This window comes from Eurypyga helias, unplaced genomic scaffold, assembly GCF_000690775.1.
Source record: "Eurypyga helias isolate BGI_N326 unplaced genomic scaffold, ASM69077v1 scaffold15610, whole genome shotgun sequence".
In the NCBI taxonomy this organism is placed as follows: domain Eukaryota; kingdom Metazoa; phylum Chordata; class Aves; order Eurypygiformes; family Eurypygidae; genus Eurypyga; species Eurypyga helias.
The window spans coordinates 27,315-42,459 of NW_010223923.1; the positions used below are offsets into that span (position 1 = coordinate 27,315).

Genomic DNA, 15,145 nt, shown 5'->3' on the forward strand with positions numbered 1-15,145 from the left:
TTTCTCTTAACATAACTGTCATCTGAAACTATCTTGTTTTCAGAAGGTAAAGATCATCTTCAGTGTGAATGTGTTTTATCTTCGTGTATTTCATAGCAAATAAATTTGGATCAGAAATTTGATCCATGTTTAGAGCTGTTAAGTTGTCTTTGCCGACCTTATACTAGTTGATCTCCCCAGGAAACATTTTCAATTTGTTATCATGGTTGTAATAGCTTATCACTTAATATCTTCCGTCAGCAAAACACATGAACTTTTGTTTCCTTTTTTGTAAAATAATAGCCATTTATGAATGAAAAGAATATAATTTTTATCTTTAGAGTTTGAAAGTTCTTTCCCTTGTTCCTATAAAAATAAAAGATTACAATAATTTACAAACCTGATTTTAGCTGTCTGATTAAGTATTTAATTTTAATTGTACTCCATCAATAAACTTATAAACTAGTAAGAAAAATTCTTTTTGCGTAACTTGAATGAAATGGATTGATAGAAGTAATAAAGAAAGCCCCACTTATTCTTGGTAAGTGCAATGAATTAAGATCTCTTCTCTGTAAGAATCTGTATGTCAGTCAAAAACTCTGTGAATGATCTTTTTCATCTTCACTAGAATTAATAGCATGTGTATGCAAGTTTTAGACTTAACTTTGTCTTGTTCTTTTTGTGTTTAGCTGAACAGTATAAATCAAGGCAGTAGTCAAGCTTCTAGTTTTTCATCTTTAGAGGAGATTATGGACAAAGCTTATGACAAGTTTGATGTGGAAATAAAAAATGTTCAACTTCTTTTTGGAAGAACAGGTAACAAAACAACGTAGTTGCTGTTTACTCAAAAGATTGGTGAAGGTTACCTACCTGTGATAAATAAATAGTTTTTTTTAAAGAAAATAGGCAAACCAAAACCAGTATTTAACTAAAATATAGATTATAGTATATCTGTTATTAAACTTTGGAAAAAAATGTGTAGTTTATCCTCAAACAGCTGCTTGTTTTTTGTTCGGATTTGTGCATCACCCCTTGAATTTGATGCCAGTAAGCACCGTAAATGTGTAGAACTAGTATGTTTTCCATCATGTGCAGGAAAATACAGCTAAAATTTGCCTTAGTTCTTCAGTTGGACTTTAATTTCTGCAGTCAACAGAATGCTAGGTTACTGGTTTATATTTGTCTATCCATGTGTCTTTTGATGTATTTTCCTTAGGGTTCTAAATAGATATATCTTTTAGTGTAGAACTGGGCTTAAGGCTACTAAGGCAATGTAGTTTTAAGCACTATGGAAAATGTATTCAGAAGCTCTTAAAATACTTTATTCAAATCGTTTTAGGTTCCATTCGTTTGTGAGTCGGTTCTATATCATTTCCTAGTGGTGCCATATGATTACTTTAATGATAGCTTATTAAAGCAATTAGCAAATGATGGGTTTTCATCTCAATTTACTGAACATTTGCAGGTGAAGATTGGAAGAAAGCTCGTTTTCAACATCCTTCAACTTTGCACATATTACAGCCTATGGATTTTCATGTACAGTTGGCAAAATCTATGGTGGAAAGAGATAGCAGGATGGCAAAGTAATATATTAATATTAAAAGGACTTTTAATTATTTTTTAATTACTGTGTACTTACAGAAAATGAAACTGTGTTTTCCCTAAAGATTCAGTTACACTTTATAATTTGAAGGTATTAACTTAGGAAACAGTAGTAGTTTACTATTTTTTACAAAACTCTTTTTGGCTAGTATTTCCCTGGTGATATTTACTGGTTACTAACTATACTGTTTAAACTGAGTCCAGCACCTGTTTTTAATGTAGAATCACTAGGTTTACTGTGATATCATCTCTGTATAGAGAGTGTATAGATATTGATAAGATTTAAATCAAGTATGTATTTTTTTTGTCTTGGAGTTTAATCAATTTTTTTTTTTTTTTTTTTAAAAAAAAGGTTTAAAGTGTCAGGAGGACTTCCTTTGGTGCATATCAGACTCTCTGACCAGAAAATCAAGGCAATTTTTGATCTGATCGATAGCATTCCATTGCCTCAGAAGTCATCTATGACAATTCCAAGCACAAAGGTAAGCTGACTGTAATTAAGAAAAATTAAATTAAAACAAGACATGACTAAAGCGATCATTTTTAATGTGAATTCCTGCTAATAGCTGGGGTCTTTTTGACTTGAAATAAGAGATCTTATTTTGTCTTCATTATGATTTACCATCAGAATGTACTGGGCTTATTCAAACAAGGCTAGCTTAGCCTTTGTCATCTGATGTTTTCAAGATAGGTATAGGCAAAACTGACCTTTTTAAGTAATATGGGGAAGGCAAGGTGAAACATGCATCACCAGTATGCATATACCAATTTATACAAGCTTTAAAGTAGTGATTTTTCTTTTTTCTTCTTTTTCATCCCTCTAGGCACCAGCTATTCCCACAATTCCTGTTGTTAGTAAAGGGTTACTTAATACACCCCATTTATTAGCAGAAATAGTCTCAGGTAAGAACCTACAGATACGCCTTCGTAGAAGTAGAAGGACATAACATAAGGAGTAGTTAAAATTTTCAGGCTGCTATTGATCTTAAAGCTGCTTATTGATCTTTTCTTTCTTAAGAAAAGTAACATGTCTAAAGCAGGTGTACACTTGCATTAAGCAGCCAAGGTGGCAAGAAGTTACTGTTATGAACATAACGTGGACGGTTCTGAGTGATTTGCATTAGCAAAGCTCTAATTTTTCTGAAAATGCAGAACTAGAATAACAAATGAAAAAGTCACTACGTTGACACTGTGGATTTGAGCATTTACGTCCATGGTTCTAGAGAAGAACCTAACTATGGTGGAACCTGGGAAACTTGTTTCCTGGAGTTTACTTTGTAACTCTTTTTCCTTATATGTGTTCTTCAAACACTAATGATACAGCTAAACTCTAGTGCTTTCCTTAATAGGGCTTTAATTTTCTTCACTTTTCATCCAATCGGTAAGAAAGCAGTAATAGATCTGAAAAGTATTCTTTGTCAGATTAGGTTTAAACTGCTTAATTAAGTTTAAAATCACGTTGGAATGGGAAAGAAAGGGTGGGATATTTACCCCTGTTCCTGGAAAAAGTTACTAAGGAGAAAGTCACTTCCCTTCTGTAGACTCTGAAGAAGAATATTTTGATTTTGAGGAAAGCTCTGAACCAACTGACAGATCACTAATAAAAGGTGAAGAAATAAGAAATAAGGAGCCTGCTAAAGAGGAACTGACAGATCTTCAACTCAAGTTTGAAATTAAAGAGGTATGTTTTCTCTAATTCTATTTTCACATTCCACATAAAGAATATTAAAAAAAATCCAGTATTTTATTATCAGTGTTCTTCAGATTGAGTAGATGCAAAAACATAGCCGCCAAATAAAAAAATACACATGTATATACATATTCTTCAGAGTTATTTATATATGGTATGTGTATGAGGGTGTTTTTTTATATACAATATATAAATAAAACACACATACATGTTTTATATGTGTATATGTATTCAGAAAAATGGCAAAAAAGACCCTTATTGTAGTATGTTTGGTAGAAAATACTAGTACCAAGTCATAATTTGGGTTTGGGAAATTTGTGCTGGAAGAACAAATTAAATACCCAGGCAGGTCACTTGCAAAGAGCAAATCAATCACCATCAAACAATCACTTTTTCTTTTTCTAATTTTACTTTTTAAGTCTGTAATAGAACTAATATTTCCAGTAAAGCAGGCAAGGCATTAATTTTGTGGTTTTTTTCTCATTGCTGGTTTGAATAATGAGAATACTGGATGTGAAAAGATGGTATAACTGTGTATTTCTTGTTCTTCCAGGTTTTAGTAGAACTCACCAGGCAAAAGAAAATTGAGGAAACGGTGCTTGTATTTGATGTAATGCATCTTGGGACAGAAGCTACTGTCAAAACCTACAATTTAGCAGCTGTATCTTATTTGAAGAAAATAAGCTTGGATTACTATGAAATTGGAGGTAATAAGCAATGGAAGACTAGTGTGGAAGACAGCTGTGTGTAGCACTTAGTCTGAAACTGTGTCTCTTGTGCTCACTGAAATCCAAATGTTCTTTTCATTTTCCAGTTACAATACTTATTACACAACTGTCCGTTGGCAGTGCTTGTCCCCTCGGTACAGTTGATAAGCTCTGGACTCTCACCATCATGCTTGTTAGCTAAACAAATAGCTTAGTCCTCGATCTTTGGATGGAGAAGTGGTACAGACTTGGCATTTTGGACTTAATGGAGAGAAACCAGTGACTCATATTTGGTGGTGCAATGTAATTTAACAAACAATCATGAAAGTTTTCTGAAAGAACACAAAGTACCCTAATTCTTGTCTTTAATGTGGTATGTTACAGGTAAAAAATCACCCATTCATCTAATCAGTTCTTCAGATAAACCTGGCTTAGACCTTCTGAAGGTGGAATATACGAAGGTATACGTAAAGCTTTTAACATTTATTTTTAAAGCACTTTTGTGTTTTATGAAGTCTTAAACCTACTATTCGGAGCTGGTGGATTGTTTTGTGTCTTCTGAAGAGCACAGTGACTGGTTGGAATTAATATTAACCTTCATGCAAATCATTATTTTCAGGCTGAGAGAAATGGGCCACACTTCCAGACAATTTTTGACAACACTGAGCAGATGATTCAAGTGAGTGCTTGCAGATTTTATTGCTTATTTTCTTTTGGTTTGCTTGCTTAGAAGGGAAGAATCAATAAGGGGTTTTTGGCTTTTCTGTTTCCTGCCCCTAGCCTTGCAGCAGGGAGATTTAAAGAGTGATTCAAGAGTGATTTAAATGTGATGTATTTCTCACATGGCAGAATAGAATTGTAGAATTGTGTAGGTTGGAAAAGACCTTTAAGATCATCAAGTCCAACCGTTAACCTAGCACTAAGTCCACCAGTGAATGGTGTCCCTAAGTACAACATCCACAGTCTTATTAAATACCTCCAGGGATGGTGACTCCACCCCTTCCCTGGGCAGCAGTTCCAATGCTTGACAACCCTTTCAGTGAAGAAATTCTCCAATCTAAATCTCTCCTGGCACAGCTTGAGGCTGTTTCTTCCTGTCCTATCTCAGTGAGTTGGGACAAGAAGCCGACACCCACTTTGCTACAACCTCCCCTACATGTAGTTGCAGTTAAAACATACTTGCGAGTTTTTATACAGCTTAATATAAGAGCAGTATGTTCGTCTGTTTCTTAACTATGATGAAAAAGTGTCTAGCTAGCTCATTTGGATAAAAATAAGGTAAGAATGCATCTTCTTGTACATGGGAGATGATGAAGTTCAAATGCCCTGTATGGGAAAATGTAATGGGGTCTACAAGTCTTTCCTTTTCATGTCAAATGATCTGTTTGTATTGTGAGCACCACATAATCAGGACACTGGCTAAATTTACTACGAAGTCTAAATCTATTTGTGTGACTTTTTTTTTTTTGGGGGGGGGATGAACAGCGTAGGGGAGCATGTCCTAATTCTTCACTCTAAAATATGACTCAGGAGCTTCTTGCAATACTGCATTTTCCTCTCCATCACTTTTATTATAGATTCTAGAATGAGAAAAATAATTGAAATACAGGGAAATGTTTTTAGACAGTAAATACTGAACTTACTAGGTTCTGAACTGTTGTACTAATGGTGTATTTTTGAGTCAGAAATTTAAATCTAAGGGGAAAAAAAAACCTGTTTTGAGGGATTCTGAAACTAAAATACAAAGGGCTATCACTTTTCTGTGATAGGTACTTCCCTCCATTTATGACTTTATGGCATTACTTTGTCTACCATTTTTTTTGCTGTGAAGGCTGAAATATTGCACTTGCCACCTAATAGTTTATGTAGAGTGTCTATAGAGTATCTAAATCTGTAGGTCAGTCTCACCTGTATGCCTGGCAAGATCATGGAGCAGATCCTCTTGGAAACCTTGCATAAGGTACATGGAAAATGAGGAAGTGATTGGTGACAGCCAACATGGCTTCACCAAGGCTTCATTCATCATGCCTGACAAATATGGTGGCCTTCTACTATGGGGTGATGACCTTGGTGGATAAAGGAAGGTCATGAGGATAAAGGATAGAGCAACCTATGTCATCTACCTGGACTTGTGCAAAGCGTTTGATGCTGTCCTGCATGACATCCTTGTCTCTAAATTGGTAGATAAGGAACTGGCTTAACGGTCGCACTCCGAGATTGGTGGTTAGCAGCTCGATGTCTGAGTGGAGACTAGTGATGAGCGGCGTTCCCTGGGTTGGTGTGGGGACTGGCTGTTTAACATCTTTGTCAGCGACGTGGACAGTGGGATTGAGTGCCCCCTCAGCAAGTTGCCGACGACACCAAGCTGTGTGGTGCAGTCAACATGCTTGAGGGAAGGGATGCCATCCAGAGGGACCTGGACAGGCTGGAGAGGTGGGCCTGTGTCAACCTCACCGAGTTCAACAAGGCCAAGTGCAAGATGCTGCACCTGGGTCAAGGCAATCCCAAGCACAAGGACAGGCTGGGCAGAGAGTGGATGGAGAGCAGCCCTGAGGAGAAGGACTTGAGCATAATGGTGTACAAAAAGCTGGACATGAGCTGGCAGTGTGCATTGGTAGCCCAGAAAGCCAACCATATCCTGGGCTGTATCCAGAGCAGTGTGGCCAGCGGTTGAGGGAGGGGATTCTCCCCCTCTCCTCTGCTCTCCTTTGACCCCACCTCCCTGTGGCCAGCGGTTGAGGGAGGGGATTCTCCCCCTCTCCTCTGCTCTCATGAGACCCCACCTGCAGTTCTGTGTCCAGCTCTGGGGCCCTCAACATCAGAAGGATATCGACTGGTTGGAGTGAGTCCAGAGGAGGCCTTGAAGATGATCAGAGGGCTGGTGAATCAGAGACTGATTCCCTTAGTGGATTTCTTGGGAAATAACTTTATACTAAGTATCTATGTGACAGCCACCTGCCACTTACCCATTCCTGTAATACTATGTTTCTTTAGGAGATTTCACAAGTGAGTCTGTGTTTGACAAAACATTTTGCTTGAGAAGACTGATTTAGATTACACTTAGTCCAGGTGTATCTCTTAATCATCTAATTAGGTTTTCCACTTGCTTAATGAATTTTTCCACAGTGAGTTTTTTACTCAATGCTTCTAAATTAATTTTTTATCGTTTCGCTTTTGTATGTTACAGCTATTGGGTTTTTGTTAGGTTTTCTTACTTTCTAAGTGTACCACTTTTCTGCTTTACAGAAAGCTTTTTTTCTTTATGACTTGTTGCTGCTAACACATGCAGCTTTTCTGTTTCTAAGAAATTGTACATGCCAGTGGGTGCTTTTGCATGTCAGTTCAACTCTTAATACTTGGAAGATATTTTTTTGTCATATGGAGTCTCATGTTTTCAACAGGTAGCTTTTTCATCATTGAACCTTCTACTGCATACAGAGGCCCTTATGTCTGCTGTTAGTTTTCTAACAGCTATTAGTCCATCAAGCAGTGAAAGGAGTGGAGACAGGCCAACTAAAGATGAAAAGCAAGAAGATGACACTAGATTGAAAAAAGGTACAGTTATATGTATCAGAATGATGGTTCTGAAAGGATGTGTTGCATGCTGGCAAAACGATCAAATCCAGAGAAACCTGATTAACTTTTTAGTGTGGGGTGAATATCAAAGCTCATGTGGCTGTGGTTAGCAGGCTGGAGAACTGACTGAAAAAAAAAACCCAGTAAATGAAACAATAATTACATTCAGAAGCGGAGTCTTCAGGTGAGCTTTCTATGCTTGTGATTCATTGTCATTTCACAGATAGGCTTACATTTGAGTAAGTGAGATGTCTGCAAGCTTAGAGGACTCAAACAGCAGTGTGAGCTTGGTGTTCATGGTAAAATAAAGGTAATAGCATAATTACCAAAGTATTATTTATGTTAATGATGTAAGGAATTTAAATATACTTTCAGAGAAGTAGTAAGTCTTTTGCCAGCCTAATGACAATGTTGGTGTTCCTGTAGCATTGAAACAAAAAAGGAATTCATAGCAAAATAGGCTCAGAGAGGAGCAGCTGAACTATCTTTAATACTGAGTGCAAAACTCAAGCATCAAGTGAGCTGGAAATGAGGTGTCAAGTGAAGATTGTTCAGAATCACTTAAAATTTTAAATGGCCTCTGTTTGAATCTGCAGGCTGAGAAAGAAGCTCCTGCTGTGCACAGTTTAACAATGCTCATAAATACTTGAGTTCTTACTTTGCTCATAAGTATTTGAGTTCTTACTTTGCTACTTTTGGTTAGTGAAGATGCAGCCCTTTGGTGAGGTCTGATGGCTTCTAGTCTTCCTGCATAGCATTGTTTACACCTTACATGACTTACTCTCCCCAGCCTTAACACTTGCTCTCTAAGACCTGCATGTTGGCTGCCTGAAATAGACTTCCAAGTTTTGCCATTTCTTATAAGCTTGAAGTTTAAGAGAAGACTTCCGACATTATTATCTTGGAATAGGAACTATTAGTTAACCTGAGGAAAACCCAATACTGTGAACTTACTGAGTTACTGACTTAATGTTAAAAATAAGTGTACTATGCAATTTATTTCCTCTTAATCCAGCAATTACCCTTCATTTAAAAAAAAAAAAAAGTAAAAATGGTCCAGTAGAGGGTCATCACTAGATGGGAGTAATATCAGACATAGAATTACAAGCAAATGTTGATATGTTTTACCAGCAGAGTTGCCTTCAGAGGAAGTCTTGTTGCTCTGAGACGGGATGCCAGACTTAATCATGATAGTGGTAATGAAAGAAACTATAGGAAACCTAACTAAGTCATCTGAATGACCAAAAAAAAAAAAAAAGAAATCCTGGACCAAAACAACCCTGAAATACACATAGGAGTTTAAGTGAAAATATGAATTATATGTAGTGTGAAAATCCCTCTCTCTCCTTTCAGTGGCTAGACCTTCCAAGGATAAGGATGTCATTGACTTCAAGCTTTTTGCCAAGCTGGATGCCTTCTGCTTAAATATTTGTGATGAGAAAAAGAACATTGCAGAGATCAAGATACAAGGTATTCAATTCTTCAGTTACTTTGTTAGTTGTAACTGATGTACTAGTTTAGTTTCAACGCACCTGCTAATAATTGGACTAAAAGATATTTAAGGTATACATTTTTGGCTTATGACTTCTTAAATTATTATCTGTACAAAAATGGCTTGTGGTATTCTTTTCAAAGTCAATCTTGTAGTCTCTCCTAAAGTTGTATCTTCCAGCTAGAAAAGTATGATGTATTATCCTTCAGGAAATTAAGTTCATGTTTTGAAGGAGATTGATTATGGGTGAGTTTTCATGTTGTACTAAGCTTTGAATATTTTTCTGCTATACCTGAATTATTTAGGGAAAAAAACCTCACACTACCTTAAAACTGTTTCCTTTGGTTTTGAACTCAGGTTTTGTATGGGGTTCTTGTTTTGGTTATGTTGTCTTGATTCTTTTTTACCCCGGAGCGGGGCTGTCAATAATGGGAGGGGGAAGGAGAGAGGGGAGAGGAGCTTCACGTCCAAGTTTGGCTATAGCTGCCATCCTAATAACTGCCAAAACTCTCCCTTACTATGAATATTTATGAATGTGTAATGTACAAGAATATGTAATACAATTCATAGAGATTGTGCCCGTCTCTAAATCCTATGATGTATCTATACAGGATTTTGTACACGCAAGTGTCGCATTCAAATACAGCATAGTAACAACTTTTTTTGAAAAAAAAAAAAATCTCAGTAAACTAACTCAGTAGCTTGGTTATTAAAAGATGGCTTATTTTTTGAATATTTTTCTATGAATAATAGCTCATTTTTTTCTATAGATGATTGAGACAGTATCTGTATTAGACATTTTTCTATTTTGTTGTATTCAAAGCTGTAGTATAGTCACATTCTCAAGGCTTAGAAACAGACAGCATAGTGTATGGTCTTCAGTTTGAACTCCAGACAATATGCTTATCTTCTGTGTCTGACTGATAAAATGCAAGAAGTCTCTATTTTCAGAATTTAAAATACTTTTTTTCTTTTTGAAGAAGTTATCGTAGTGGGGGAATTACTTCTATTAATTCTGATTTGGATACAGGGATATTAAAATGCCTTGGATGGAATAGAGCTCTATTTACAGTCCCTTCAGCAAGGGATGTAGTAACTGACTTATTTCATTTGGAAACAGAGGAGAGAATCAAGTGTGTGTAGGTAATCTTTGCAGTTTTGTTTGTTTGATTGTTTTTCTAAAATTTTCTGAATTTAGCAAATTGTTAACAAAATAATTGTTTGTTGCAGTGTATAATTTCTGTAACTTCTCACCTTCTTTACTGGTGTTGTGTGTCCCCACCGTCAAAAAAATTGTTACTTTTGTGATGCAATACTACTATTTCTGTCTTTATACTTTACAGGTCTTGACTCATCTCTTCTCCTTCAGCCAAGTCACAGTGCATTCTTTGCCCGACTTAAAGACATAGTTGTCAAAGATGTTGATTCAAGGACCCTTCATAAAAAAGTACTCAACTACAAGATTTTAAGTTTTACTTGATTCTTGGTTAGTTTTGTGTGTATAAAAGTGAAATGTAATACATATTCTTACAACACTCTTTAAAATACTTGACTTGTCATGAGTACCACTTATCAAATAAGATACATGGTAAAGTATAGTTTTCATATTAAAAGAATAGTTATCAAAAGAGATTTTAAAAAAATAAATACATCTAACTTGTGTATCTGATAGGCTGATGGTAAATTTAGTTCCTGTTTGTGTTAAGTACCTTTTTAGAAGCTGCTGATGGCTGATAGGTACTGTTTCTCTTTCTAGGCTGTGTCTATAGTAGGAGATGAAGTTTTCAGTTTCAATCTGACGTTAGATCCATATGCTACTGAGGGAGAAGCCTACACTGACATATCAAAAGTAGATGGTACCGTATCTTTGAAAGTAGGCTGTATTCAAATAGTATACCTTCACAAATTTCTCATGTCTCTTCTGGTAAGTCTTGGTTCCTTTGTACGTTTCTGCTGCATTCTCCATTTAGTCTTCCTTGTTGGTGTCCTCAATACAAGTGGTAACAAGTTTCTGAAAGAGAAAGGATAGGCTTAGTTTAGTCTGTGTACTATTAAAAAAAACTTCAAGCTTTCACTGGTGTGAATTTTAAAAAACTAACACAGTGTAAGTGGGTCATTTCCCATCCTCTGCTTTGGAAACAGAGAAAAGCTTGGTGCTATTAAGGTACTTTGGGGCTTTTGTGTTTCCTGTCTTCTCTACCATGGCAAAATCCTGAGGTCATTGGAAGCTTATCCGAGCCAATGTGAGAGGCAAAACGTTCTGCGAGTTTAGATGCTATGAGGACTGCAAATTAATCACTTTAAATATTTGTACCTTCATCAAGTATCCTAATCTTGGCTTTTTCAATAAAGCACTAGTGGGTTTTCTGTCATTCTGTATTGTCTTTAAGAGGAATTAATATTCACTGGGGGCAAAGGGAGGCTCTAAAAATAATACGTGTTCCCAAAAGCTGGTGAGGTAAAGGAATCTTGTGGCTAGTGAAGGAGTAAAAAGAGGGATGGGTTTAAAGTAAGTGGACTGTACTGGTTAGTATGTTTTTGATTGTCTATTAGAGGTCATGACAGAAGGCACTTGGTTGTCTTTCCACAGACAAACCATAACACAGTAGGTAGCATAAGTGGTGGTTGATGTTGTAAAATGAGACGGTAATTTAGATTAAAAAACTGTTTAGAGACATTTCTCCTTTCTCTTCAACCTTGTATTCTAGACTTTCTTGAACAACTTTCAAACAGCTGAAGAGGCACTGAGTGCTGCTACAGTCCAAGCTGCGGAAAAGGCTGCTACCAGTGTAAAAGACCTGGCTCAAAGGAGTTTTCGACTTGCAATGGACATTCACTTGAAAGCACCGGTTATAGTCATTCCTCAGTCCTCTGTTTCACCCAATGCTATAGTAGTAGATCTTGGCTTGATTCAGGTTCAGAACCAGTTTAGCTTAGTGTCTCCAGAAGGCAGTTCACTCCCTCCAGTCATTGACAAAATGGATGTGCAGCTGACAAAGCTGAAACTGTCCAGGTAAAGTGCACTTTACTAAGTAATGCCTTAGCTAATTGGTAATATTAATACTCTATGGGACATTAATCTACTTGCTTAGAAACCATGGTTGGTGACAGTGTCAAATACTTGGTGTTAAAATAGTAACCTGCTATCTTAAGGGCAAATAAATCAGTAGTAAAATAAGATTCTGTTCTGCTCAGGAAGCTGTTTAAGCCTAAAGAGATATTACATTTGCGATTTTAAGATGTTACTTCAAAAATGTAGCATAGCATTTAACTTCTACCTTCCCCCACCATGTGTTTTGTTTGTTGTTTCCCCCTCCCTCTGTGTTTTAAGGACCACTATGGAGACAGCTTTGTCACATCCAGACATTCAGATGCTTCACCCTATTAATTTAAGCCTCTCTGTGAAAAGAAATCTATCTGCAGCTTGGTTTCACGAGTTACCAGTATTGGAGATCACAGGTTATCTGGATACCATGAATGTAAGTCATGTGAAAAGAAGGTGTTGAAGCTCATGATATTACTTAACGAAAGACTGACTATTATGTTATTTCTGGATACAAAGGTGCAACAAGTTGCAGTTTTTTTAGTAGCTGTGGAGTGAATTTCAGGGATGCTTGCAAGATTTAATCTACCTGTCTGGATGTAGTGGTTTGAAAGTGTTGTATAAAACATGCTAACTTTGTACATTTGTTAACTGAGAAAAAGAAGAGAGAAAACTGAAATGGATGTCAAGGAGCTGTGTTTATTCCCTGCCATGAGGCAGGGCCAACTTAAATCAAATGTTTTTGTGAGCTTTTCTCTGAGTGAGCCTTTTCTCAGTGCCTTTTTAAACAAACAAACAAAGCCAAAACAACAACCAAAAAAATCAAAAACCCTCCAAAAAACCCAATACAATAGAATCTGCTTGAGAGAAAATGAAATTAATGCAGATACTTGCTTTAGAAACTCCAGCTTCAGAACCTCCTATCTCCCTTGAATGACCTCAAGATAGTTGTTTTTTTATGTGGCAATTTATATACTGTGAAGGAAAATACGAGGTACATCTTAGGTGAAACTGGAATTAAAATATCATGAAGTAGCATGTCATTTACAGGAAAGTTTTAAAAGCATAGATACACTAAATAAAGGCTGCAATAGATATTGATACAGCTTTAGAAGTTTTAACCTTCTTTAATCTCCTAATCCTTTCACAATAAACAGTTAAAATTTCATTGTCTTATTTAAGGGATGATGCTGCAGATGAAATGCCCATAAATGAGCACTGTTCTTACCAGGAGACATTGTTCTGCTTTGCTAGCTCGTGATAAGTTTAAAGAACAATTTTTGTTTTCCTGACAACTGTGATATGGAATTTTGTAGGTTGTGTTAAGTCAAGAGGACTTGAATGTTTTTCTCAAAGTGTTAACAGAAAACCTTGGTGAAGCAGAAGAAAATCAAACTCCTGCAAAATCAGTATTGCAAAAGGAAGGTCAGAGACCAATTTATTTTACATTAATATTAAGTATGTTAGCTTTCAGGAACAGTGAAAAGCATTTATTATCTGGAAAGCAAGCTTAGATCCGAGAGTATGATGTCTAAGTGAAGCTCTTCCCTTTTGAATTTTCTAAGGACGTTGTTCATACTTTAATACTTCAAAAAAGAGGAAACATTAAAAGACAAAATTTGGTAATCATGTTAGCTGACTTATGAAGGAACTAGAAAGGTATTGAGAGGTCAGAGTTGTCTTGTTGCCAGAACATGTTTCTATTTCCTTTACCTGCTTTGAAGTTAAAGGCTCTGCTTGTGGAAATGTTACTCGCTTATCTTAGGTGAATGTAAGCCATCTAAATGAGTATATGAAATGCATATATTTCTTGAGTTAAACAAATGATGGCACTGTCAAAAGCTAACCAATTTATTGAATGCTTCAGGTAAAACCAAAGAAATGGAGAAGTCTGTTTTGACACAGGATAAGAGTGTTCCAGAAGGAATGTTGTCTGAAAAAAGAAAAGGAACGCTAAATGAAGATGTAGTCAATATGCTACTTAATTTTGAAATCAAAGAGGTATGTACCCATCTGTAAAACTTAAAAAAACCCAAAACAACCAAAAAACCCCCAAAAACCAAAACCCCCAAAAAACACTTTTTTAACTTTTAAAACTTAAACAAAACTTGTTACAGAATCCAGTACTCAAGTCTGTTTTAGAAGTAGTGGACTATAAAGTCTATTTTAACTGTTTGAAGAAGACAGTACATACCAGCAAAAAGAAAGAAAAAATCCCCAGAGCACAGATTCTTCAGTGGTTTCTTTACCTGTTTTCTTTTGTCTGTATTACATGAGATTGTATTTATAGAATATTTAACATAATACATCTAACGGGGAAATCCAAACTTCTTTAGATGATTCACATTCACCTAGCCTTAATCCTTCATAATGCTGCATATGATGATTTCAGCTGGTTTATTTACTAAAAGAGTTAAGATAGAACTAGTATTTTTCCCTTGGAGATGTTGAGTCTGAAGGTTAGACTGTAGATGAATTACAGGGAAAATGCACAAGCAGTTGTTTAACGATATCTGTGCATAAGAAGTTGTCCAAGCGTGTTCCTTCTCTCAAGATGTCTGTGATAGGTAAATGTGAAGAGCTCAGTGTAGCAGTCTGTTTTTTCAAGAGTCCAACTAAACAGCTTAGGTGTGCAAGTCGTAGGTAGCTACGATTTGTTGGTGTGGGTATTTTGTTTCTAGTGTGAAATGTTTATTTTGCTTCATCTCTGTGGATATTTTTGTCCCTACAAAATCTGGTTTCCTATTTTTTTGACAGGAAACCCCCCCCACCTTCAAACCCAAAACTATTCTATTGCCAAGTGAGAATTGCATTCTAAGACTAGGAATTGTTTCCTGTCCCCAGCCACCAGGGAAGCACTTTCTTTGTGAGTGATATGAAATCATGTAAGAAAACTTCCTTTTAGGGGTATTAGAAATACGTTTACCACAGCTGAACTGTAGACAGGTATCAAGTTGATGCCATCCCAGATAGCAGGTTGGTACCATCCCTTAGTTTTTTCAGAATTGCAGTCGCAATTGGTGGATGAGGTACCTGTCACTAATGATGATTGCGTT

At 36.3% G+C, this 15,145-nt stretch overlaps 1 protein-coding gene across 1 annotated transcript in view; it reads left to right on the forward strand.

Moving 5' to 3' along the window:
• The window catches only part of VPS13C (vacuolar protein sorting 13 homolog C (S. cerevisiae)), a gene marked incomplete at its 5' end in the record, with an annotated part of 90,078 nt that overhangs the window by 26,247 nt on the left and 48,686 nt on the right, over nucleotides 1-15,145 (forward strand). The window contains 16 exons of the mRNA XM_010157424.1: nucleotides 669-795; nucleotides 1,445-1,562; nucleotides 1,934-2,063; nucleotides 2,406-2,484; nucleotides 3,123-3,262; nucleotides 3,825-3,978; nucleotides 4,363-4,439; nucleotides 4,598-4,657; nucleotides 7,380-7,533; nucleotides 8,908-9,024; nucleotides 10,390-10,493; nucleotides 10,803-10,970; nucleotides 11,755-12,059; nucleotides 12,378-12,525; nucleotides 13,406-13,514; nucleotides 13,957-14,090. Of these exons, the coding sequence (XP_010155726.1) occupies nucleotides 669-795; nucleotides 1,445-1,562; nucleotides 1,934-2,063; nucleotides 2,406-2,484; nucleotides 3,123-3,262; nucleotides 3,825-3,978; nucleotides 4,363-4,439; nucleotides 4,598-4,657; nucleotides 7,380-7,533; nucleotides 8,908-9,024; nucleotides 10,390-10,493; nucleotides 10,803-10,970; nucleotides 11,755-12,059; nucleotides 12,378-12,525; nucleotides 13,406-13,514; nucleotides 13,957-14,090 (2,124 nt within the window). The remainder of the gene's footprint in view (nucleotides 1-668; nucleotides 796-1,444; nucleotides 1,563-1,933; nucleotides 2,064-2,405; nucleotides 2,485-3,122; nucleotides 3,263-3,824; nucleotides 3,979-4,362; nucleotides 4,440-4,597; nucleotides 4,658-7,379; nucleotides 7,534-8,907; nucleotides 9,025-10,389; nucleotides 10,494-10,802; nucleotides 10,971-11,754; nucleotides 12,060-12,377; nucleotides 12,526-13,405; nucleotides 13,515-13,956; nucleotides 14,091-15,145) is intronic.